Source organism: Podarcis erhardii, assembly GCF_964252035.2.
Source record: "Podarcis erhardii genome assembly, chromosome: 8".
NCBI lineage: Eukaryota > Metazoa > Chordata > Lepidosauria > Squamata > Lacertidae > Podarcis > Podarcis erhardii.
In genome coordinates, this window is record NC_138499.1 from 52,593,493 (window position 1) to 52,621,335 (window position 27,843).

Consider the following 27,843-nt stretch of genomic DNA (forward strand, 5'->3'; position numbering starts at 1 on the left):
GCAAACAACATTATGCAGTGTTCTTGCATTATGCAACCATGTCCTGGTAGAAGCTCCGTGGAACTGCATTCTATTCATTTAGTTAACAAAATGTATACACTGCTTACTAGAACAAAAGTCCTCTAATGCTTTACAATGGACAGTTCAAAGTATTCATTAAAAACACAAATAAAAATAAACATTAAAAACTAGTTACACAAACATATTAAAATGGAAAAGGCAGTAATTTCAAAACACTGCTACTTACTAAAATCACATACTAAAATTATGTGCCTAGGTAGGATTGCAGTAAGGAAAAAAAAAATTATGTAGCAGTCACCAAAAACAATAACCTGCCATATATCAGTAGACAAGGAGATCCAAAGTGTAAGTGCTGCCACACTTAAGGTTCAGTTTCTTGCGTGTGTGAAATCAACAAATTGTGGCGCTTCTAAGTGGTTGAACTGGCATGTATGGGGGTGAGGCAATCCTTCACAATCTGATCCCCAGCTACTGCGTGCTTTACTTGCTAATAATAACATCTTGAATTAGGCCCAGTAACAAATTGGCAGGCAGTGTAGATTTCTAAGCAAGGCTGCTCTATGCTGACAGGGTCTTGTTCCTGTCAACAATCATGCTGCCGCATTCTGGGACGTGGGTGGTGCTGTGGTCTAAACCACTGAGCCTCTCGGGCTTGCCGATCAGAAGGTTGGCAGTTTGAATCCCCGCAACAGGGTGAGCTCCCATTGCTCTGTCCCAGCTCCTGCCAACCTAGTGGTTCTAAAGCATGGCAATGCAAGCAGATAAATAGGTACCACTGTGGTGGGAAGGTAAACGGCATTTCTGTGCGCTCTGGTTTCCATCACAGTGTCCCGTTGCACCAGAAGCAGTTTAGTCATGCTGGCCACATGACCTGGAAAGCTGTCTATGGACAAATGCCGGCTCCCTCAGTCTCAAAGCCAGATGAGCACTGCAACCCCATAGTTGTCTTTGACTGGACTTAACTGTCCAGGGGTCCTTTACCTTTACCTCTTTTTTTTTACCTAACTAGCTTTTGGACCAAACACAAGGGGAGCCCTACTTAGAGTTCTTTGATGTAATCCTCTCTTGAAGTCACCGTATTCTGCCTAAAGTTTGGTAGACTAGGTATTCCTGCTTGGCTCCCCATTTAGCTAGACTACATTTAGCTCCCCAATTAGCTGGATTATTTAGTGTTCTTATTGGTGTGGTAGATGCTCTTTCACAGACCCTTATTCCATTTGGACCTCAGTGTGGGTTGACTTTTAAAATCTCTGTTGCTGGGAGGGGGGATCTGTTATGTGAATTAGCTCAGACTGTGAGAAATACTGGCATTGTGGCACAAGTAGCATTTTGTACTTAGGAATGGTAAGCCTACATATTATTCACTCATATTTGCAAGTCAAAGTGCTGGCTGATTATAATTTAGAAGTTGACTCTGCTGCTTAAACTTCTAAATCACTTTTTCTCTGTAGGAGCTGGATTATGAAGCCAAGGCCAGCTACACCTTGAGAATAGAAGCGGCAAATAAGCAAGTTGATCCTCGTTTTTTAAGCCTTGGGCCCTTCAGTGATATGACAACAGTGAAGATCATTGTGGAGGATGTAGATGAACCGCCTATATTTACCTCACGTTTGTACACTATGGTAGTGTCTGAAGCAGCTAAAGTAGGCACCATCATTGGAACTGTTGCAGCTCATGACCCAGATGCATCTAACAGTCCTGTGAGGTAATTTTGCATTTCATTTCCTACTTTTGCTGCTGCTTATATCTATATAAAAAAAATTTACTGTATTCCCAGATAGAAAAAACACCTTGGGTTGTATCAAACTAAGTTCTTCTCAGAGTTGTTGTTGGCTTCCAGCGTTCTCAAGAGACAATGAAGTATGCCTCCCGGGGTGGAGCCAAACCACTGGAGAATCACAGTGCCTGCTGGGGCTGCAGAGACCAGTAACTCACACTGTTTTTGCTTCATTAACAGCACTGAAATGACCTCTTCAGGGTGCAAGTCTTGGGCTACCCAGATGACAATATTTTCTCCCTCTTGGTCTCACTGATGTGGTCCAAAGAAAAGCAGAGCAATACATTTTGCACCAGCTTGGCTGCAGTAGTCGCCAGAAAGAGGAGTACAAGATGCCATTCAACTGCCTTGGGGACTCTACTCTGGATTTGCACTGGGTTTACTCTTTAGCCCCTCTTTTCCTAAAGATGCCACGCAGTGCAGCGGATATGGAGTTTCCCTTGGGGTTTACTCCTGAAGCCTTTCTCATTAATGAATATAGTGGAAGTTTAGGATCAGAGTTTTCCTTCTCCTAGATGGGCCACCTTCTCAGGTTGATGAGTCGCATCTGCCCCTCACTTCCCTCTACAGCACATGCAGTAACTGCCTTCTTGAACATTGGGCCCAGTATTGGTCTCGTCTTCTCAATCCACCAAAGCCTGTTTTTGCATGTAGGGGAAGTCTCTAACTCACTGAAGGTTTAAGATCCATCAGCTACAGTCTTCTGGTGTAGCTGCTGTCACATATTGACCCCTTCCCTGAGCCACAGGCAAGAGTTGAGTGCAACTCTCCAAAAGTGGACAGACTACTCCAGAAGGAGCATGTCATGTCCCCAGCAGAAGTACTACCACTTCCCTCCCCAGAGTAAACCCACTGGAACTAATAGACCTAAGTTAGACATGCCCATTAATTTCAATGAGTATATTCTTAAGTACAGCTTAGTTAGATACTGCTGAGTATATTTTGTTGTCATTTGGATTGACTTGTCTTGGTATTTTCTGGGTTCAAGACAAAGCTTGGGAAAAGGAACTTTTAAGTTCACTTTGATGTGGAATAGTCTGTGCACTCCCATTATGTATGCATAGGCCGTGCATTGCTTGTGAAAGTCTTTACTCATGTGGAGTTTCACTTTGCTAAGGACCCTTGAGCAGCCAAATCAACATATCACCAATTTGTTACTACGTTGTAGCTGTAAACAGATTTAAATCCTTTGGGGCACAGCATAATACAAATATTTTAAAACATAAATATTCTTTCTACCCTGCAGTATGCGCCCATATAATTACATTTCAGTGATTTTGTTGTATCCCCGTGTTTAAATCGCCTTAAAATATACTCCCCACTCCCAGCACTACACATGAAATCATAACTGGATTATGTAAGGAAAATATTTTGTAGAAGACAAGAAGCCATTATTATCCACAATCCATAGCTTATGTTCCAATTAAATTAATTACGCCAAACGCTATGCAGAACAAGTTATTTACAGAAAGGAAGCAATGTGTATGCTGGATGCATATCGGATGTGCATTTTGCAGAAATCTGTTCCCAAGCCTCTCTTTACTGGAGGTGCATTCATTTATAAAATTGTATTTTTGTAGCTATTTCCTTGCAATGTAAGTGCTGAAAATGTATTTCAGCCTACAAATATTTCTCTCTCTCTCTCTCTCTTTCTCTCTCTCTCTCTCTCTCACACACACACATACACACACTGCTGTTTTTCATATATATGTATATCTCACTCTACTTTGGTCAAAAAGGGAGCTCTTCAAAATAAGTTAATGTGATTCAAAAGTACTGTGAATTTTCATAGAATGTTTATCAAATACTTGTGTAAAAGAGCAAATACAACTGATAGGCCTGAGCTCTGTCTGTTTATAGGGCAGCAGTGCTAACCATGCAGTGTGTTATTGAAGCTAGAATGAAATCCTGTTTAGGTGCCGGGGCTCCCCTTGAAAAATATATGATGAAATAAGAAGAGATCACCTTTTAACACATGAAGTGTGTCCTTTTGTCATCTGGGACTGGGGGAAAGGATGAAAGTTCCAGAGGATTCACAGCTACCAAACTCAAAATGATATGAAGTGCAAGGCCTTTTTATAGCCTTTTTATATGCCTGCCTGCCTTTGTTTAGTCCTGATTAGAATTTCTCCCAAGCTTGGCAGCTTGAAAGAAAGAGAAAATGGGGCAGTACATCTGATAAAATATATTGTTGTCACTATTTGTTTTAGACATCTTACACTTATTCATTATTTTAGTATATAAGGCCGTACTTCTATACAGGTTCCCTAAATTACTCTGCCATAAAGGTTTTTATTGCAGTCTTCCTCATTTTGTTGTCTGCTTGAGAAAATTGAACTACAGCTTTTAAAGTGACTGGCTCCATCACTTAAAAAGCAGATTGAGCCTGTCTAGGAAAAGTGATTTCAAACACCTGTATAGTCAAAGACTCATTGAACAGTCTTGGGAACATTACTATCCCTCTCTCAGTCTTAGCACAGGAATTATAGTAATCTACTTCAGTTTAAGGAAACACCCAGGGTTGTATCCAGTGCTCCATGTGCATTTTTCCACTGGTGCAACTAGACTTCCTTGTCTCCCAGCCTCCAGAGCTGTTTTGATGCTGTTCAGGGGGCTAGAGGGGAAAATGGGAGGAACAGGAAACTCTTCTGCTGGTGGTAGCATCTAGTGAACAGAACCACTCAAAAGTGTGATCCAAAAAGCAAAATTTAGCTTGGATACAGTTTGTTTTATAGGTATCCCCAAATCATTGGAGCAGGGGTTGAGTGGGAAAGGAAGGGAAGAGAGAAAAATGTTGTGCAAGCTGCCTACACTCATGCTGCTTGAATACCACCCAATGTTATTAGAAGGCTTTAATCAGCTGAATTTTTCTCAAGGAAATATGTCATGCAAACTAATGTTCTCGGAACCGGCTTTTGACTAGCTATGCTGAACAGTGTCAGGGTTAATAGCTAGGAAGCTTGGGAGCTGTCCAGAGATTAAATTCCATCTGCCCAGGCCTGCCAAGAGTGGCTACATTGCAAAGGTGACAGGCGATGTCTCGGGGGGAAGGATGCCAACCATGAAGCTGTTCAAGAGCTGTGCATTGCAGACCAAATACAGCAGTTCAAGCATGAGGGGAAAACAAAAGCAGGGAGTTACTAAAATGAAAGCCAAATGAGCATGTCATCAGTGCAGAAACATTCCTAAAGGGTAGGCAATAAAAATAATTCATGCTCTTTGGGTTCATTAAACTGGACCAATTTAGTTAGAGTCACACAAGGGGTCAGATTTTCAAATTTCATCTGCAAAGGTCCTCCAAACCCCCCAAATTTTTTTCCAGGAGCTGCAGAGAGAAGGGGTGGCAGAAAACTCCATTCTGTGATTGTGAATTATGTTCCATTCATGGAAGATACATTAGGATGCAGGCCATTGCCTTCAGTAACTAAAATGCAATGATATTGTTATTTTTGTAATATGCAGTTATAGTATAAAATGTAATTGCTCACTCAGTGAAATCAACAAAAATATTTTGATTGGTTAACAACCCTGCAAATAATTTGTGTCACTCGTGTCACTTTCACAAAATTCTAAATGTTCCCACTGGCTCAAAATGGTGGGTGACCCCTGTTGTATATTTGCAAAGCCTTTTTGAGCAATGTGGTGGAAAATCCCACCTTTTCTGTTCTATGAAAGCGCTGTTGATTCAGGAAACCATTGTAGTGGATTACTGCACTAAGAAACAGGATGAAGGCTTGCCATCTGGGAATAATACTGTGAAGTACAAATGTGCAAACTGTCTCATCTTTACAATCAAAATCATCACTGTTTGAGCTATCCATCCTTTTGGTTAAAAGTGAACGAAGACACACACACACACACACACACACACACACACACAAAGAGAGGGTTTTTTATTGTTGTCAAAGTACTTCCAAGGAAAGTGGAAGCATTTCATGTGAAGAGAACATAATTTGCAACAGCTTGTCCTTGCCTTTTTTCAAGCAGTGGTATTTGCATCCTTAAGCACACTCCCACAGCATTGTACCTAGTGCTGTCAGTAGTTGCTATGGAAGATCTGAACTTTTGCTTTACCTTGATTGGCCAAAGAGGTGAAAATTCTGACCTGCTTATTTCTTTCCAATCAAGCTGTGGAATGCTGTGTGGCCTTTTCAGCTCCCTTCTTCTCCACTGTACATTAATTGACTAAAGTACTCGTATGTGTGTTTTTCAGAGTCTTTTTGCTGGGAACCCTTCTGCAGGTATCTTAAAGTAAAATGTGGATGCTACTCTATTTTGATTTGCTTATGAAGAATCCTAGTTAAATAGTTTTGAGTGCTACTTACACCAGGGCAGGAAAACCTGCCACACACCAGATATTATTGGACTTCAGTTTTGGTCAGCCTCAATTAGCATGATCAATGAATGGTCATGGATTAGTAGTACAATAAATGTGGAGGGCCACAGGTTCCCTATCCCTGATTTACATCCACATCACAGCTACACTTTCCTTTATGTGCATTAATTTGCTTCTCTTCGCCTCCTGCATCATGTAGAGAGATTAATGTGATTGAGAACTCCCTTTGAATGGAAGGTGATCCTTTTGGATGGATGAGTCACTGCCCCACCAACCTCAATCTACCCTCAGCCAACCCTCACCTGCCGACCTTCTGACTTAAAACTGCCTGTTAGTTTTCTCCTCTTAATGTCTCAGTGTTGTCCCCTTTAGAATTCAGCCGGGAGGACGATAGGGGGCAAAACAAGAATCACTTGCTCCAGCTCTGGCTCTCATTGTCTCTGGCTCCTCCTAATGTTCAGTTCTCTCACTTCTACCCTACCAGTCCCAATGGGCATCATCAGCAGGGCTATAAAAAAACAAACAAACTTATTTCATGGCAAGCAGGTGACTTCAGGCTGACATATATTCACTGTCAATCAGCATTCCAGTTAAACACAATCTGGCCTTCTGGTATATTGTGTTATATCAAAGGTGTGTTTCTAATGGATCTAAAAGTACATAGCCAATTTCCAAGAGGATAATTAAACAGTCAACAATGGGCATTTTCTCCCTTTCTCATGGCTTATTTTCTGTCTGAGCTTTTCTCCTCCTTGAAAACAGCTTGGGGGATCAGGCAAGGCGAGCTTAAGCCAAGGTTGCTCAGTGACAGGAGTCTGTGTTTGTATGATGACAATAAGGCCCCAGGAGCAAATGTAGTAATACGTAATCCCTGACCTACTCTACAGTTTTCTTATTCACCCCATGGGCTTTTCTGCCTGTGACAAAAAGTTCAGTGTCTCGCAGTGGAAGCTCTGCTGGGAACCACAGGGAATTGATACAGCCAGGTGGCACAGTTCCAAATCTATTCCACATTAGGTTGGGTTCAGAAGTAGAGTCTTCCAAAAATAAATGAGTGGTCGACCTAAGAGCAAAAGAGCAGAAATGGAAAGGAAATACCTGTGACCTCAGTTAGGAAGGTATCATGAAATGCAGGAACTGAGCCATCTTTCCTCGACACAGTGAATTTTGCAGAATCAGATTGCTCTGTGTAACAAACTCTCTGTGTGCTGTAAGAGCTGTAAGACAGCTGACAACAAAGGAGAAAAGAATTTTGATGAAAAGCTCTTTGAGCTTAATGTGAAATAAATGAAACTTAACACACACACACATTGCAATTATACATACATCAAAAGTTTTCTTTCATCTTTCATCCAGGTACTCCATAGATCGAAACACAGACCTGGAGAGATATTTTAATATTGATGCCAACAGTGGGGTGATTACCACTGCGAAGCCGTTGGATAGAGAAACAAACGCTATTCATAACATCACTGTCTTGGCTATGGAGAGTCGTAAGTTCCCACTGCAAAGCCATTTTTTAAGCCTTTAAAAGTGTTGGTGAAATGAATCAAGTTGTTCACCAAGAACCTTAAGTGTTGGAAGAGATGCTTTAAGCCATAAACAGTTAACTGTAATGAGTTAAAAGTTAATGCTATTTCATGACAATTCTATAAGGTTTTTAGGCAGTATCATGTATCATAGAATCCTGATCTTAGAACTATAATGTCTCAAAGAGGGCAGAAACACCCTTAATGTATTTATATATTATTGTTTAATCTTCCATGGGCATCTCCTTGGATTAAAAGAGAGAGGATAGAAATTAAAGAGTTAAATAAATATATGGGGCAGGATTCACCTAGGATTCACCCAGCAGCAGAAGCCCTGTTCAAGGATTTATGCATGCAAAATGGGGTTTTGCCCTATCTCTTTCCACTGCCCCCCTCCAAATTGTCTTGAGGGGTCTGATGAACCCCCAAAATGGGGGGGGGGAGAGAGAGAGGGATTGTTCCCTCTGGCAACCTGAAGTGTACATGCAAATAGAATGAATGGAAGCATGTGGCTTTGAATTTTACCCATGGTGTTAGAATTGACAGTATATGTAGAAGTAGTCAACAAGGTGCCCACCAGAAGTTTGGAATGCAACTCCCATCAACATGGACCAGGGGTGGGAAATATTTAACATATGGCCTAAACTGAGGAACAAATTTGGCCCATGAGGTTACTTCTCAAAAACCACTTCCACCTTACAATCTGCTGATGTCACTCTGATGGGGGATGGGTGGGTCAGGGTTCAATCCTGCATTGGCTGCTTACACCTGTTTCTAGCAGGAGACTTAGGGCACACACAGCAGAAAGTAACCCCTGCTCATCAGTTCATGAGTGATGGTTAATTCCTACTGAGTTTAGCTGTAAGTGTCTATTCCCCTGCTAGGAACAGGTGCATGGAGCCAAAGCACAGCATAAGTCTGTTTGAAAACCCTTTTGCAAACAGTTCCACAATGCATTTTTAAGCTCCACTTTTCATGGGTTTGATGAACAGGCTGCTTGCAAAAGGGCTTTCAAACAGCCTACAGTACCCTCTGAAGTCCTGACAACCAGGGCTTCAAAGCATACTATCACCTGGCATCATAGTTATGCCACATGATTTACAAGTGGGCTGGCTTGCATGTCTGTCAGATTTGGCCAACAGGATTGGAGAGATAACCATCCAGCCCTTTGGCCAATAAAGTTTTCCCCAGCTATAATCCAACAACATCTGAATGGCACAATGTTGTATACCAACTATACAGTATAACAACTTGCAACTGTAGAATTACAGTTTACTTACATTTGTATAACAAGGGTTCATTAATACTGCTAGATTAAGACCCATCATTTGTCATAGATGCATCCATGGTTATACAGGGAAAATAATTACAATTCTCTTAACTGCTGGCAAAAGAAAGGAAATGGAAGGAGCTGGAGAAATTACCCTTCTTTATTCCCTTCCCTGTACCTTTTTCTCATACGTTCAATGTAGGCCATTAGGAGAAATAGGACAATGTACTTGAAGAACCATTGGCCTGATCAAGCATGGCAGCCCTTTTCTTCTTTTCAGTTTTGGTTCACTCTTAGTGACAAAAATCCCACTGACAACTTAATTTTGTGGTTCCAGAAATATGGAACATATTTCATAGTTTCAGAATTGGTTCATTATGAATAATAACAACTGGTTCTTGTCCTTTGAAACAGAAAACCCTTCACAAATTGGGAGGGGATATGTGGCCATCACTATTCTTGACATCAACGACAATGCTCCTGAGTTTGCAATGGATTATGAAACTACTGTCTGTGAAAATGCAGAACCTGGCCAGGTGTGGATTTATATTCCTAACAGCTTGATGATATTTGCTGCACAGCAGTAATTTGATTTGCATTGATGCCTCTTTTAAGATAAAATATAATCAGTTTATTGCAGTAAAAATGACATGTTGATTTGAAGCTAAAATAAACATTAACTAGATATGAAACCATCATCCACGAGCCTGTGAGAAAACTGCACAGGGAAATCTACACTGCATATGATTTTGATCATCCTCTACACTTCCTAATCCATGAAAATAGCAAATTTCCATTCTTCCAGTTAATTTCACTAAAATAGACCTTTTTTTAGAGTAAAACTACACTGAGTACCAGCTAGATGCTTTTATGCTCAGATTCCATAAATGGCCTTCTTTCTCATGTGTCCTCAACTGTTGAATAATGAATCTCTCATAATTCCTTGAATTCCTGGAACATATTAATTCTTTAAGAATTGCTGCTGTGTCACATCCTACCAACGTTCTCAATTCAGCTTGAATTTTTTTAAAAATATTATCAGCAGAGGCGTTACCCAATTAAACTGTTCCACCAACACAAGGTTTTTTAGATAAGCAATGAACTTCCCTGCCCTTTCCTTATGCAACTCCTAAATATGTTCTGGCAGTTCTCACAACCTTCTGGATTCAGATTTACATGGCATTCAGGAAGTGTATAGGGAAGATGGGGAGGTTTTATTGTGCAACTAAAACTCCTTGTTCTAGCGGAACTGTTTAGTTGGATATCTCCCCAGGTTTTTATCTGCACGGACACCATTTAAATGACAATGGCTTCCTGTGCCCCCATGCAGCATTTTCCCCAATTTAACTCTTTCAGCATCCCTTGTAATCACACACACAAAATTAACAGGGGTGCTATCGAAACAGAAACTCTAAACCAAATTCTAATGAGTGCCTGAATTTTGATGAGTACCTGAATGTAACAAAAACGGACTGTGGGTCACACCACTATATAAAATTTCCTCTCCCTTCTTAGAGCTCTGAGAAGTTGCCTTTTATTGAATGCAGACTAAAATATTGCCTTGTATTTAATGCAAACTAAAATCTAACCTGAACGCAAATCACTTTTCTCTCTAGGCAATTCAAAGAATCAGTGCCATTGACAAAGATGATCCACCTAGTGGTCATCAATTTTCCTTCAGTTTGGCAGGGGAGGCTGCAAATAACCACAACTTTACATTACAAGATAATAAAGGTAAGGTACTGGCTGTGATTGTCAATGTCAACCCAAGGGCATTGTGAGCGTTGACACACCAACACTCTTATTTCTTCAGACAGGCAATACCGACTGTCATCTGGAGTAACTTCACTGTCAGGAAGAACATTAATTAAGAGCAATCAGACCCCAAAGTAATTTTTATCCATAGATTATCTGTCAGGAGAAAGAAGCTGCTGCTTAAATCATTTTAAGCCATGAGCCAAACAGATGGGCTTCAGATCCATTCTTAAACAGACTCTTTTTCACTTTTTGTTTTTATAGGTCTTTATCTAAATTAGATTATACCTCAGGGCAGCAGCTGAAAAATTTCCTGGATCTCATGTTTGATTAATGTAACTCAGGAAATATAGAAATGAGCCCTTAAACATGGCAAATTGGCCACCTCTTTGAGAAAACAACTTTTTCATCCATGTCTATTGCTGCTAAAAATACTTATTGGAAACACAAGCTAAAGGTTCCATGTTTCTAGGCTGTTAGTATGATTTAGCTCTCCTACGTGGAACAACATTTTGCTAAAGGGTAGAGATCCTTGCAAAGTTGGAAAGAGCTATTCTTGCTTTATTTATTTATTGTATATTTCATTTGCCCTTAAAGGTGGATGTTGGAAAGAATTCTAGATGAAGTCCTTCAGCTCCCCATCTCAAACATGAAAAATAAATGCAGCAGACCCTCCACAACAGAAAGCCATTACCCTTTTCTGAAGGGTAACCTTAACTGGTGTGAGGACTGGTAGCGGACATTTCAAAGGAGGAAATCTGTGTCACGTATAATGGTTCAATCAATGCCACTGCAATTTGCAAGTTCCCATTCACAAGTTCTAGAATCTTCTGCATTCCAAAATAAGCATGTAGAAGTTAGGAGGCTTTTCATTGTTTTGTTGCTGTTTGTTGATGACTAGTTTTATTTTTGGGAAATGCTCCCCTCTGTTTCAGGTTTTACAGTTTGTATTAAAAAATGCAAATATGCCAATTATGATTTCTCACCGTATTCACAAGTGATGTTTAAGCTTGCACCTCCTCCAGAGAGAAAAGCATATATTGGTTCTGAAATATTAGAACTGGCAGGAGATTTTTAAAGTCAGTTGTCACCTTTTTGTATATTTTTAGTATATACACTGAAATCTTTGTTATTCATTTATTCAAAGATCTTAGGTGTGATCCATTAGCAAAAAGTAAATTATTTGTTGTATCTGTTCATCCGTGAACATCTGAAAAACAATTGGAAATCAGTTGTGACAGCAATTTGTGTTGATTCACATGGTACCTCTGAGAGGAATTTCAAGAGCTGCTAATTTTATTAGGTCTCAAATGCACATCCTTTTAATATACATAGCAAAAGGCAAATATACATGAAATATCTTCAGAATGTGTCATTTATAATGCATTTTTGCTCACTTTACTCCTTGAAAGATGTTAACAGAGATGCATTCATTGAGGATGTTCTCTTGACTACATAGATTTGCCCCCTAAGTTTCAGTCTGGACTTCCTTAGTTCCAAGGCTATGTTTTTTTAACAAAGCCATCTGAATTATTATAACAAACAGCCCCATTTTAAGAAACAATCCAATGTTTTAAACCATGAGCCACCAAAGAAAAATACTGTTCTCATCTTCTCCAGCTGATGTGTTGTACACTCAGCTATGTTAGTGTCCTCATGTATGACGCTGATGATATAATTATGGATAATAGCAAGAAGCCTACAGAAAGGGCTATAACTCAGTATTAGAGCACATACTTCACATCAATCAATTTAGTCTTTCCAGGTCAGTGTAGACAAGATTGAGGTAGACCATCTTATAGACCATTCTGTCTTCTTAAGAGCCTTATTTTTCCCTAATTGGTTAGAGAAAATAGAAAGATTTGCTTCACAAAGTTATGCGCTAAGGGTGTGTGTGTGTTTTTCTTTAAGTACCAACAGATAAGAAACACGGGACCAAACAAAGTTCATTAGAACTTAGCCATTACTTGCAAGCACAAGTGAGCTGTTGTTTGCACACACACTTAAGTGCCAGTGCAGATCATCTCTCTCTCTCTCTCTGTGTATACAATATTTATTTTGTGCTCATGGGTACACAGTTGTATACATATTCTTCCTTGTACAATTTACTTTGTACCATTCATGCACATTAGATTTCCATCCATTTTAAACCATGAAGTGCTGTACTTTTTAGAGAAACAATTAATTTAAAGCACCTTTAAGAGACCTTTTCATTCCTTGACATTAGAATCTTGATATCGTTTTCTGAGAATTTGCACATTTTTGTTTAGATTAGCAGTGGCTTTATTCAAATTCTTAACTGAACGAAAAATCCTTTTCTCAGGGTTTGATGAACACATCCCTTCCTACACACACACACACACACACACACACACACACACAACACACACATCAAAACCCTCTACAAAGATAGAGTGGCTAGAGATACTCATGGAAGGCCAAGTGATGTAGTCCTCTTTTTCAAAAAAATAAATAATTGGAAAAAATTGAGTGAAATTTAACATATGAAATGAAGCACTCATGATAAATTTTCCTTTATGGGCTTAGTGAATCAGAACATGTCTCCCTGCTGTTCTCCACATGCACATGGATCCTAGACCAGGATAAGCCAATGATGGTAGACATGAGAACATGAACTTTTAACCTTTCTGTTGTCTTTTCTTGATCCCCTCTATTAAGATTGCACCTTGCATTTACAAGGCCTGTCATCAGGCAACGTGGAAGACTTGCCGCAGCTTGACTAGGGAATTAGGCAAGGAGACATGGTACTGCATTAAACAAGGGATACCTATGAAGGGATAACTATGAAGGACCCAAGGTGGGCTAACCTTCAGCCCTTCCCAGGGCTTGTTCTTTGCAGTCTCAGGTTGTAAAGACTGCAAGCTTGTTGCTATTGGTAAGGGTAAAACAAATGGCATAATAAATTGATATGTATTTTAAAAAGGCACAGAATATTTCTTGAAGAAATCCTGTCAGTTTCACTCTTTGTCTTTGCCTCGGTCCAGATAACACGGCATCTATTCTAACCAGAAGAAATGGATTCCGGAGGCAGGAGCAATCAGTTTACTATTTGCCAGTATTTATTGTGGACAGTGGCTCTCCTTCACTGAGCAGCACCAATACACTCACTATCCGGGTGTGTGACTGTGACGCAGATGGCATTGCCCAAACATGCAATGCAGAGGCCTACATCTTGCCAGCAGGACTTAGCACCGGGGCACTCATAGCGATACTGGCTTGTGTTCTGACATTGCTAGGTATGTCTTTGGGGTTTGTTCCCTGGAGAGGGACAGTTTTCCTTCAGAACAAATGCAATTCCTTTACTTATATGTGTTTGCAATTGCTTGGGTGGGGATCAAATAAAATGTGTTTATTTATTATGATATTTGTATACTGCCTGTAATGTGGCCATCTCGAGGTTGTGTACAATAGGTCATGAAATAGAATACAGAAGCCAAAATGCAAATAAACTCACTAAATACAAGAAGTAACAATCAAGAGTTAGAAAAGGAAAAGGTTCTACAGTGGGAGGCAGTGGATCAGGCCAATTCCCATCTAGTCCCGCACCCTGTTCTCACTGTTCAACCAGATACAGCAGTACCTTGGTTGGCGAACTTAATCTGTTCCAGGAGTCTGTTCGACAACCAAGGCATGGCTTCCGATTGGCCGTAGGAGCTTTCTGCACTCAATCGGAAGATGTGGAAGTCGCATTGGACGTTTGGCTTCTGAAAAACGTTCACAAACTGGAACACTCACTTCTGGGTTTGCAGCATTCGGGAGTCAAAAAGTCTGAGTACCAAGGCGTTCAACAAGCAAGGTATGACTATCCCTGTGGGAAACTTGCAGGCAGAACCCGAGTGCAAGAGGACTTTCACCTCCTGCAGTTTCCAGCAACTGATATTCAGATATATAGCCATCATGACATCATGACATTGTTTTGGGAAAACAAACCACAAACACTAAGCAATTTTTGGCTTCTTGTGGTTTGTGTGGAGAGAAACCCTGGTTTTGGACAACTCAACACGCCAGATCATGGCTTGTTTCCTGGCAGCAGTGGAAGAGCAAAGCACCAACAATTACCAGCATGCTTTTCATTCATATTAAACCATAGTTTAAGTATGGTTCAGTGGGATGTGCAAATCAGGCCACTTTATAAGTGAGCTACTAGAATTGTTCCTGTTTTTGTAAAGGAGATGATTTATATCCTCTGTCAAGTAGGTGCATTTATTTTAACTTTTAAAGTTCAGATATACATAGCTCAAGTCAAGCTATGATAAGGAGTGTAGCAAACAGTGCTGGGAGCAGTGAGGTCTCTTTAATCAGGCACAACTTACACATGGGAAATGCAGGCAGAAAACTGGATTAATGAACAATAATGGACATAGTCTAGTAGTCATAGGCTTATAATGCCCAAGCCTTCACATGTCTGCTCAAAAGTAAGATTTATTGAGTTAAATGTAGCTTACCCCAGATAAGTGAGTACAGTGGACACTTGGGTTGCGAATGTGATCCATGCGGGAAGCACGTTTGCAACCCGCAGCACTGCATCTGTGCACGCACGGGTCGTGATTCGGCGCTTCTGCGCATGCACAAGCCCCGAAACCTGGAAGTAACCCATTCTGGTACTTCCGGGTTCGGCGCAATGCGCAACCCGAGATCGCACAACCAGAAGCATCCGTAACCCGAGGTATGACTGTATAGGAATACAGCTGAACATAAACTTATTACCACTTGTGTATGTGTCCAAAACCCCTTAATAAATATAGCTGGCAAATGTTAGATTATTGAGTATATAACTGAAGCATCAACATGTATTTCCATTTGCCCCAAAATATTAATGAGTATGAAAATACCATAGAGCATATGAAACAGATACAATATACTGCACTTGGTTCCCTACTAGGTTCAAATTCTGTCACATAGACATTTCTCAATAGATGGTAAAGTTTTAAGAAACATAAATGAACAGAAATCCAATTAAATATCAAGGCATGTCAAAATTACAATATTCGCTACTGTATTCTTTTTAAGTTTTACCTACTCACCTGAAATATTATGCTGTTTGAAAAAACAATGTTACATAGTAAAAATTTTGACATACACGTGTTTCTTTCATGTAACATTGTTTTTTCAAACAGCATAATATTTCAGGTGAGTAGGTAAAACTTAAAAAGAATACAGTAGCGAATATTGTAATTTTGACATGCCTTGATATTTAATTGGATTTCTGTTCATTTATGTTTCTTAAAACTTTACCATCTATTGAGAAATGTCTATGTGACAGAATTTGAACCTGGTAGGGAACCAAGTGCAGTAACTGCTAGTGCAAAATACCGATCCATCCATCATTTTGCATTTGGCTGTGCTTGTCAGAATTGACACATTCTTCATCTATGGATTCTGGTTTCCAACCTAGGCCTCCTGTGGTTCAGGTGTCTTAGGAACAGACAGGTAGAGTTTTCCAGCAAAAGTATGAGATTCAAAGACGACAGTGTTTTATTCAGGAAGTGACATTGCCCATGACAAGAAATGACATACGTGAAGACTAAGCTCTCCAGACAACCTTTCAGACTGTTAAAACTGCAAAAACAGCTTCCATAGTTTACATGCAATGCTCTCCATATGCCAAGTGTCACAGAAAAGAGCATTTCAAGCCAAACTGAACTTTGCTCAGAATTACTGGGAGTTTTAAATCAACTCAGCAGAATACAAATTGTTAGATGAAGAACAAACTTTATGCCACAAATATTTCTGAATTATTCTCTACCTATCTGTTGCCTGATTTAGAGCGGTGTTCAGAAAGAGATCTTGGAGTCCAATCCCATTTATGTTTACTAGGAAGTATGAGTCAAACTTAATTTAACAATCACAGAAGTATCAATTGCAGTATCTGTTTAAGTAAATTATAGCTGTGGGTTGACCAGACTGGCAGTAGGTTCTTAACCCTTTCCCCCCTGTACTGATACACCATGGAGTTTCTTGTCTCTGCGCTCCTCCCAGCGGTCATTCCTCCTCTGGTCACTGCTATGGATACATGACCTTACTGTCAGGGACTCAATATTTTAAACAATCATCCTAATCCCAGAAATTTACTAAGGATAATATCCAACTAAGTCTAATTCAGGTCTGACATACTGAAATAATGGGCTTTATTGATTTAAATGGATCTGTTCTGAGTATGATTTGTTTACTTGTTTCATCTCTCCCCCCCCCCCCATTTTTGGTAAAAAGAGGAAAGCTAATAGAAAAGAAAGAGGAAAGCTAAAAATATGTCACAGGCCAAAATTGCCTGATTCTTCCCTTTCAACAGAGAGGAAGTATTTCACAATGCACCTCTCCATTACTCTTTTAAAAATCTGGATGTATACCGCATAACTCATAATGGGCAACCTTTGCTTGTTAAATACTGTTCAACCTCTATTCCTTATTTGTAAAACAATAAATAAAAGGGAGCTGCTGTCCGCATTACGCAGTATGAGGTGAGAGACTGAAGTGGTAAAATTCCAGCCTGCACCTTTACAGGCTAAGGATAGAGTTTCACACTGTGATTTTTTCCCCATGTTAAAAAAATATCCCTGCAAGTAGCAAACATGCACAGGAGTGGTTTAGTGTATTCCTGTCCCTAATGGGACCATGCTACTGCATTTGGGGAGCTTTTTATATGGGAAAATGATTTTTTTTAATTAAAAAAATTACACAGACTGAATTGGTACTGTCCATCATTCTCCTTCCCGAGTCTCTTACTTCATTTTTTTCATTTAGACAGGCACTACCTCTCAGATCCAAATAGCCCTGTTGTTATTGGAAGCCTTTAAGGCAATCTGTACATATGAAGCATATTGTATTCTAACTCTTGTCAGCTGTGATGCTGTTTTTTTAAAAAATGGGGGGGGGGTAAAGATCGAAAAAATACATGATTGTAGCTTATAAAAAGCAAAAGAAAATCATCTTGCTGGGTGTCATTATTTTTATACTGTACATAATTCCTTAAAGAAATAAGTGAGGAAAATCTTCAATGCCTCTGAGAATTATATGGCAATTGCGGTGTAATTTCCCCCCAGTTAACATCACAGACACACAATAGTAATTGCTTTTATAATAACTGTTTAACATAATCGTAACGATCATTTTGTGCCCCCTCAGACATGTACAACTGTTTCTCAAACTCAAAAGGTTTTTCCTGTGCTTCAGTTAGGCACGGGAATGTTATTGATAAGCCAAAACCTTTTTCCTCATCTGATGTATCAGTGGCACATAGGAGCACTGGTGTGCACAGGGGAAGTCCCCTTTATGGCCCACAAGAAAGTGTCCTAATAGCCATTTTCATTTCCCCATAACATTTTCCCCCACATAAAATCGTTTACAGTGGTGCCTCGCAAGACGAAATTAATCCGTTCCGCGAGTCTCTTCATCTAGCGGTTTTTTCGTCTTGCGAAGCAAGCCCATTGACGGCTTAGCGGATTAGCGCTATTAGCGCTATTAGCAGCTTTTAGCGGCTTATCGGCTTAGTGGATAAGCAGATAAGCGGCTTAGCGGCTTACAAAAAGGGGGGGAGGGGGAAAAAACCGCAGGAACTCGCAAGACATTTTCGTCTTGCGAAGCAAGCCCATAGGAAATTCGTTTTGCGAAGCACCTCCAAAACGGAAAACCCTTTCGTCTAGCGGGTTTTCCGTCTTGCGAGGCATTCGTCTTGCGGGGCACCACTGTATATACTGCCTTTCAGCCTCCCAAAGGCCCCAAGACAATTGACAATGTTAAAATAGCATTTGGAGGGGAAGCCAAGAAAGCATTAAAATAATCCATAGACAAATGAGAATTCAAACCATTCAAAGCTGTGCAGAATGAAGAGGCTTAACTACCTGGATGTGGTCAGTGAAGAGGCCTCCCAAGTTGCATGCAAATAATGAGCATAGAATCATAGAATCATAGAGTTGGAAGAGACCACAAGGGCCATCGAGTCCAACCCCCGCCCAAGCAGGAAACACCATCAGAGCACTCCTGACATATGGTTGTCAAGCCTCTGCTTAAAGACCTCCAAAGAAGGAGACTCCACCACACTCCTTGGCAGCAAATTCCACTGTCAAACAGCTCTTACTGTCAGGAAGTTCTTCCTAATGTTTAGGTGGAATCTTCTTTCTTGTAGTTTGGATCCATTGCTCCGTATCCGCTTCTCTGGAGCAGCAGAAAACAACCTTTCTCCCCCCTCTATGTGACATCCTTTTATATATTTGAACATGGCTATCATATCACCCCTTTACCTCCTCTTCTCCAGGCTAAACATGCCCAGCTCCCTTAGCCGTTCCTCATAAGGCATTGTTTCCAGGCCTTTGACCATTTTGGTTGCCTTCCTCTGGAGACGTTCCAGTTTGTCAGTGTCCTTCTTGAACTGTGGTGCCCAGAACTGGACACAGTACTCCAGGCGAGGTCTGACCAGAGCAAAATACAGTGGCACTATTACTTTCCTTGATCTAGATGCTATACTCCTATTGATGCAGCCCAGAATTGCATTGGCTTTTTTAGCTGCCGCGTCACACTGTTGGCTCATGTCAAGTTTGTGGTCAACCAAGACTCCTAGATCCTTTTCACATGTACTGCTCTCAAGCCAGGTGTCACGCATCTTGTATTTGTGCCTCTCATTTTTTTTGCCCAAGTGCAATACTTTACATTTCTCCCTGTTAAAATTCATCTTGTTTGTTTTGGCCCAGTTCTCTAATCTGTCAAGGTCGTTTTGAAGTGTGATCCTGTCCTCTGGGGTGTTAGCCACCCCTCCCAGTTTGGTGTCATCTGCAAATTTGATCAGGATGCCCTTGAGTCCATCATCCAAGTCGTTGATAAAGATGTTGAATAAGACCGGGCCCAAGACAGAACCCTGTGGCACCCCACTAGTCACTCTTCTCCAGGATGAAGAGGAACCATTGATGAGCACCCTTTGGGTTCGGTCAGTCAGCCAGTTACAAATCCACTGAGTGGTAGCATAGTCAAGACCGCATTTTACCAGCTTCTTTACAAGAATATCATGGGGCACCTTGTCAAATGCCTTGCTGAAATCAAGGTAGGCTACATCCACTGCATTCCCTTCATCTACCAGGCTTGTAATTCTGTCAAAAAACGAGATCAGGTTAGTCTGACATGACTTATTTTTCAGAAATCCATGCTGACTATTGGTGATCACAGCATTCCTTTCTAGGTGCTCACAGACTGTTTGCTTAATGATCTGCTCCAGAATCTTCCCTGGTATTGATGTCAGACTGACTGGGTGGTAATTATTTGGGTCCTCTCTTTTCCCCTGTTTGTGTGGAATGTTTGTGTGGAATAAGGTGGTCCTTCAAAGCTGGCATTGCCCCTAATATAAATAAAGAAACAAAAATAAACATGAATCCACTACTTTTTGGTGAAAACAGCACATTCACCTGGAATGTTTTGGAGGATCACACAGAGAGTGCAGCATTTCTGGTAATTGCACTTTAAGAGTCTTAATTGCCTTCCTCTTGAACCTTGCCAAACTCAAACCTGAACTTTAGAAACCATGTATGTTCAACCTGGCTTTTGGTACCAGAGGTGGGTGTACTAGCCTCCCTGCTGGTGTCACTTCATCAACCAAACTCATAACATTCATTTTGGCTGGAGTGTACTCTTACTTTGTACTCATTTCATAGATTGTATGGGTTGTTCCAGGGCAGAGATGGCAGCCATGTTCTTCCTAGCCAAGCTAATAAGATTGCTCTGCTCAGTCTCAAGGGAGATGCAAACTCTACTGGCTCCTTAATTATCCCCAGTCTGGATTGAAACAAGCTGGCGAATAATAGTCAACTTCACCTATACAAACTTTACTGGGAGTACGGATGGGGAAGAAATTTGATTCAGTTGGTGTTTAAAGGCAAACTACCTAATTTGCACCTTCCGTGGGTCAGCAAACTTTTTCAGCAGGTCTACTGTCCCTGAGACCTTGGGGGGGGCCGGACTATATTTTTTTGGGGGGGAAATGAATGAATTCCTATGCCCCACAAATAACCCAGAGATGCATTTTAAATAAAAGCACACATTCTACTCATGTAAAAACATCAGGTAGGCCCCACAAATAACCCAGAGACGCATTTTAAATAAAAGGACACATTCTACTCCTGTAAAAACACGCTGATTCCCGGACCATCCATGGGCTCGATTTAGAAGGCGATCGGGCCAGATCCGGCCCCTGGGCCTTAGTTTGCCTACCCATGCACTATGTGTACAAAATGCTTATGCTAAAATGTGCACAAAATGCATCTATTGGGGAAAATTGCATACAAAAATGTGTATGTTAGGAGACACTAAAATGCTGGTGAATTTTCATAAGGACTTTTTTTTTTAAAAAAAAGTAAACTGATGTGGGAATATGGATAATTGAACTTAAGAGTGAATAAATGGGGAACTGAAATTGATTGAAATGTGGAGAACTGTACTTAAGAGTGGGAAAATAACAAACTTAGAGCAACTGAAATTATCAGATTCACCCATTCCTACCTGAGAATAAGCCCTATATGATGCAATGGGACTTACTTCTGATTAAACACAGAACTGTAGAATGGTAGAGTACAATGCAGGAATATTCGCCCAATGTGGGGCTCAAACTCCATGACCCTGAGATTGAGTCTCATGCTCCATCAACTGAGCTACTCTAAACATGCAAAGGAATTCTCTCTCAATTCCAGAGAGGAAAAGTAAATGACTTAAGGACCCAATCTGGGGAATGAAGAGGGGGTTTATTTTCTGCTGAGTATAATTTGGGGAATAATCTCACCATTGTTGGGGCCCAATATATGGTGAGGGGACAGCACTCAATGCTGATCCATAGCATAGGGCCCAATCCAAGGGTGGGTACCCTGCCAAAGGTAAGTAGACAATAAACATATCTACACTTTGATTGGGCACCTGCAGTGCTCCCCCATACAAACCAATGGAGTGCCTTCAGATTTATTCACTTGCTATAGAGAAGGAAACCTTGCAAGAAGATAGGCAGGCAATTTTTTTGATTTCCTCTGTGGTTGGTTCAGAAAAATTAATTTAGGTCTTCTGATTTGTGGGGGGGGGGGGGTCATAAAATTTTGGGGTTAATCCAAGGCAGGTTTAGGAGTGCTCAGTCATCTATTTTAAAATATGTGGCTTAGTGGGGATGTGCTGTATGCTTGTAGCAATGGTAGATTTTCAGTTTTGAAGCCTGGAGGTTGTGGTTATAAGTAAGACTAACGAACAATCCTGAAAATTAGCTTTTCTGGCCATTCAACTAGACACTGATTATTGCCATGAAGTTGTTGGGATTCCCCTCCCTTTCTCCTTCAGTATCTCTCCTAAAGCAGTTCCTGTCGAATTCCAACTGTTCTTGCACTGGAATTCAGCACTAACTGGTTTTGCAGGCAGCGAGTGCCATGACTCTTGCAGAGTCGCTAAAGTGGGATTTATTCATGCAGAGGTTAAAAATTATTGTTCAGGAGCAGTTGGAGTGATTAGAAATTAATATTCTCTTAAAGCCATTTAAATGCTAAAATGTTTAACCTTTCAAAGGACTTCATATTTTTCTTGGCTTCAAGCAATCGTGGGCTGTGTGAGGCATAACCACATAAAACATTCATTTTATCGTGATTTTTATTGTACCTCTAGGCTGGCAGATCTACTAAGTTTCATATATTTTGCACTTATTAGCAGGTATTTAACTCCCCAGATGAAGTCTGCTGAACATGTCATAGTGTGAAAACACATTTTCACTGGAGCAAAGAAAAGATTAACTGCTCAATACATGGCTGTAGTACTATCCTAGTGTGGTCAAAAGTAATTCTTTTAAAAGAGAAAAGAGACGAGCTTCATCAGTGGGCTCTTCATTTGAATCTTATTACTATCCTCAATATTTTATTTCATAAAATTGTAGTGCTAAGTCCTGAAATCTTTCCAGTTTAATGACTTTATAGTTCTTACCTTGCGTTTGTGCTCATTATCAACCTATGAAATTGGCCACAATAAGATTGCCACTTGCCAAAGGTGACTGATTTTCACAGCTTTGAAAACCAGCCTTCTAGATTCACAGTGTGTTCTGCTACAGACTTTTCCACCCCACAGAACAAGTCTTCCAAAGCCCACTTTCAATATTATCCCCACATCTTATTTCTTCAGCTCATTTATATGCCACCTTTCATTACAAACAGTATCATGACAATTAGCCATGCAATAAAAGAATAAAATAAAATGTACAGTGGTGGCATCCAAGAATTGTTTAAAAGCTCATTGCCTGGGAACACCTGAGCAAATAGGTAGGTTTTCAGCAGTAGACAAAACAGCAAATAATTGGTGCCTGATGCTGGTTAGCTAGTTGCAGTCTTAAAGAGGAGGACTGCAGTATGTTAGTTGCAGGTCCCACTTGTTAATGTGCCTACATAGTACCTTTCCCTATACTCAGAGCAGAGATTTAGCCATCTAAGAAGAGAAACATGGAAGAGGCGCCCTACTCAACCTCACTGTATACCACTGTTAAAGGTAGTATACATTTGAAAATTAGAATACGTCAAAACGTTTTCATTTATGTGTTATTGTGCTAATGTAGCCACTGAGTTAAATTGCATACTTAAAACATCATTTTAGGGGAGCGGTATTTTCTGCAACTTGTAGTTCTGCAGCTATTGTTGTTGCAAACAACCAATAAGCCATCACAATTTATGAGAAAACAGTTAATGTATCTCTACTGTGATGCACACTGGACCGTCCAGCTCTGTTTAAGGACTTATGGAACTTGGACTGTAGGTTCCTTCCAGTAGGTTATATTGCTTATTGAAGGCAAATAGAACAATTTATATCCTTTGTTTTTAAAGTAAAACAACAAATAGATGAGCTACCCTTAAAACAATGTGCATGTGTTATCTGGAACTGAAATGATGTCTTTGCTTGATTTATGAACAACATTGGTTGCAAATGATGATAAATGTATGGTACAGCTTAGTATGATTATCTATCTATCTATCATCTATCTATCATCTATCTATCATCTATCTATCTATCTATCTATCCTATCCATCTATCTGGATTATTATGTGTTATACAAGTCATGCTAAGTGCAGGCCTATTGAAATCCATGAACTTCCATTGGTTTAAATGGGCCTACTCTGCATGTGGCTAACTCTGGAGATCACCCATCATCATTAGAGTATGGTCACATCTTATGTGCATTTAACTTACACAATTTCAACCATACGCAATTGCAGGCTGCGGGTTGAAATCCTACAAGTTAAATGAAAGCAAGGATGAAAGCTTAAAAACTTTTTTTTCCCTGCCAGATTTTCCTGGCACAAAAAGAACTTTTAATGTCTCTCCTTTGCTTGGGAAGCAATGCCCTCTCCACACTCTGACTCTCAACACTTAAATGTTGAATAGTCTTTGACTGTTTCCACAAATGCTCATCTTCGCACCAAAGCCAACAACAAATCCTCTTAAGCATCAGAAATAGCAAAATTATTACATCGTCATATCATAGGCCTGATCTAATAAATGCCAGCAGCCTTTGCAGTTCTCATCAGAAATAATTCACAGGTACACAGTGCCGTACTCTGCATTAAAGGAAAGTGTTATCTATTAGAGAGATGCTTTTAATGCACAAACGGAGACTTATGTTAGACATTATTTAACAACCCTGAATTTCCCAATCAAGGATCGAATACTTCATCAGGCAGCCTGTCGTCATATACTTCAATAATGGAGTCACTTCCCAAAGTCTGACAGTTAAATTACACATGGTATGTTTATGAATGTGCTTTTATCACCTGAGCAATTAAGAGTTCAGAAGAAGGTCTCTTTTTATTGCATGGCTGTGAGGTTGTAATATTTGGCCCGAGCTGGCTCTGGAAATTTATGTTTTGGCAGCCAGTGTAGTATATAGAATTGCATATGAAGATGTTAAATCAGGATGAGGGTGGCAATAAATTGTTTAATGTCTGAAAGCCCTTGGTCTAAAAGCCATTTTAGAACTTGTTAGCAAATTTAAAAACTGACTGTATGGTATGACCACCATAGTGTGTGAGCGGTTCTCTTATGCATAATTTAGAAATAGCTCTGCTGGTAAGTAAAACCTTAATGAATGGATAAAGTTCAGTATATGCCTTCGCTAAATGTATTGCCTCTTCCATTGCAGTGCTTGTCCTACTCATTGTTACAATGAGACGACGGAAAAAGGAGCCCCTTGTTTTCGATGAAGAGAGGGATATCAGGGAAAACATAGTCAGATATGATGATGAGGGAGGCGGAGAGGAAGACACCGAGGCCTTTGATATGGCAGCCTTGAGGAACCTCAACATCATCCGAGACACAAAAACGAGGAGGGATGTAACGCCAGAGATCCAGTTCTTGAGTAGACCATCCTTTAAAAGCATCCCGGATAACGTCATTTTTCGGGAATTTATTTGGGAAAGACTAAAAGAGGCTGATGTGGATCCTTGTGCTCCACCGTATGATTCCCTGCAGACATACGCATTTGAGGGAAATGGTTCGGTGGCTGAGTCACTCAGCTCTTTAGATTCTATCAGTTCAAACTCAGATCAGAATTACGATTACCTCAGTGACTGGGGGCCTCGTTTTAAACGGCTTGCAGACATGTATGGAACTGGACCAGAAAATTTGTATTCATAGCCTTTGAACCTTTCTATGACGATGCACTAAAGAAAAAGAAAATAAAAACTCAATATCTAGGACTAAGGAAAATCTGTAAATATTTCTCCATTTTTAACCTTTTGGGTTTCTTTTTGCCTTGGTGAAGCATATCTTCATTAGAACTTTGTCCTAGGGACTGCACTGAACACACACAGATTCTGAGCATCCAATGGCATTATTTTGATAACATTAAGATGCTCGGGCATGTGCAAATAGATAGCAACCCTCGTATACCTGCAGAGGCAACCAACCTCTAAGAGTAAGTAATGCACTGTGACCTCAATGAGCCAATGATATCCTGTAGATGCCTTCGCAGTACTGCTGGGTCTAGACTGCAGAGTCTTTGCTTAGTGGAGAGAAGGGGGAAATCATTTACTACGTACAATGTTAATACAATATATTGTCTACTACTGATGCAAAGTTCTTTTATTTACAGTGTTGCATGCAGTTTGCTGGCTCAGAAACAAATCCAACACGATGACTTTTTAAAATGTTGGTCTTAAAAGCTATTTAGTCCAAAAGCCTCTGTAAATATCTGGGTGACTCTAAAAATAGATTGCAATTCCTGTTATGAAAATCTGCAACATGTGCCATTGCCTTATCAAAATTGTTTCCAGGATATGTCAAATCAGAGATCTGGAAAGTGATTACCACAGTTTTGTGATGCCTATGTAGGTATGGGGGGGAATTGCTGTCTATTTACAGGGTTTTTTTAAATTATCCTTACCTCTTCTGATTAGTACAGGAGAACTTATCCTTTCTTCATTTTTTATTTGTTTTTAAATAAAACATTGATGTGTAAAGTTATGTTTATTTTGGAGCTCCAGTCTCCATCACATTCAGGTTTATTATACTGCATCATGGTATTAGGTGCTTGAGAACATGCTGTTTTTTCCTCTAGTCTCAGCTACATGAAGGAAATGAAGCATGGAAATAGAGAAATTACAGTGAAGCAATTGAGTCCCTCGTTCATCTCTCTGAGAGGAACACTGCTACAAGGACACACCACTGTCATTGTTCTTCTGAGCCATTACAATGTCTAAGATATTTGAATAAAATGTTTGTACTTTGCATTTTCAAAAGGAGACTACAGAGGCAGTCGGGAGCGTCTCTAATGCAAGTTGTAGCTTTCAAGGTCATCCATTCTATGAGCTCCAACGATTTAAACAAACCTGCACCTTCCATCAAGTTTGCTACCTCTTTTGCTGCTGCGGAATCACAGCAAAAGACTCGGCAGCAAAAGACTCTTTTACATTTCTTTCATATGTTAAGCAGTGTGGTACGATTAGCACCAGAATCCATCTTCAGATCCTGATGCACATAAGTATTTCCCCCCCAGGGAGTTAACTTCATAACACATCAACTCTATGCTGGTTCAGGTGTGCCAAACTCGAAGGATTATTGCAGTCGGTTAAAATAATGTTGGATTTTTTGAACTAGAATTTATTAGACTATGACAAGTTTTTATGATTCAGGCAATATTTATATTTTAGCTGTCCTGATTTATTACTAGCAAATAGGACATGGATTCAAGTAGAATAGCGCTTTATTTTAATAGTCTTTTCCTATTTTCGTCTTTCTCACACTTACCCCTTTGTTTTTCTGAAGATTGCTTTTGAGTTCCTGAATAAGGCTCAATCCTGAAAACATTAACCCCTCCATTCTTGGTTTTCAAGACTTGCTCCAAAACTGAATAGTGCTGGAACTTAAGGGTTTGAAGGACTAGGACTAGCCATGTGCTGAAACCTGTCCTCCATTGCTCAAGAGATTTAGCCCCCTGTGAGAAAGGTTCTGTTTTTTCTGCCTCGTTCTCATTGTTCTTTGCAAATTGCTTCAGAATTTTTTTCAGAATATTGGTGGGTGTGAGACAGAGCTTACTTTATTGTGAGGTGGCCAGGTGGTGTGTGTGTGTGTGTGTGTGTGTGTGTGTGTGTTTTCTTCTTTTAATTTCCAGTAAACATTTCTCCTCAGTACTCTGCCGCCTCCCTGGCTACCTGCACTTCCTGACTTGAAAAAGTCCTGTGAAAGAAGTTTGTGCCGCAATGTCTTCCCTTGAGCCCTTAGAGCCAGGGAAGCTAGCTACTAAATGGCTAATTTTGTTTCTAAGGGTATCTTTCCTTTTACCAAACACTTCACAGCAAAACCACTGTCAGGTGTGCTCCACCATCCTGTGCTTACAGGAAAGCCAAGCTGAGGGGTTTTCAGGGAAGGCTGCAGAATGCAAACCATTGAAGAGGTGATTTATAGAATGAATGAAAGAACACACAAATACCTCTTGGTCACTTTGGAAATAAGGTAAGCACACCGCCCCCAAGAATTTCACACATTTTTCTCTCTTCTTTGATAAATTTTGATTCCAATGTCTTTTCGCATTCATTGATGGAGTTGGGGGAGGGGGACAGAAGAAATTATTGGTGGTACTCACTAAGCCTAATTTGGGGGAAAATAGGGGCAGGGTTCTCAGAATCTGTTACTGTGAGCCTCCCTGAGTCAG

General features: G+C 40.2%; 1 protein-coding gene across 4 annotated transcripts in view; it reads left to right on the forward strand.

The window, feature by feature from the left end:
• Positions 1–26,270, forward strand: part of CDH7 (cadherin 7) — a 120,635-nt gene extending 94,365 nt beyond the window's left edge. For all 4 annotated transcript variants that reach the window (XM_081875077.1, XM_081875078.1, XM_081875080.1 and 1 more), the window contains exons 7-12: positions 1,473–1,726; positions 7,491–7,627; positions 9,348–9,469; positions 10,550–10,667; positions 13,694–13,945; positions 24,835–26,270. In XM_081875077.1, the coding sequence (XP_081731203.1) occupies positions 1,473–1,726; positions 7,491–7,627; positions 9,348–9,469; positions 10,550–10,667; positions 13,694–13,945; positions 24,835–25,328 (1,377 nt within the window). In that variant the 3' untranslated portion in view covers positions 25,329–26,270. The remainder of the gene's footprint in view (positions 1–1,472; positions 1,727–7,490; positions 7,628–9,347; positions 9,470–10,549; positions 10,668–13,693; positions 13,946–24,834) is intronic.
• The last annotated feature ends 1,573 nt before the right edge of the window (positions 26,271–27,843 follow it).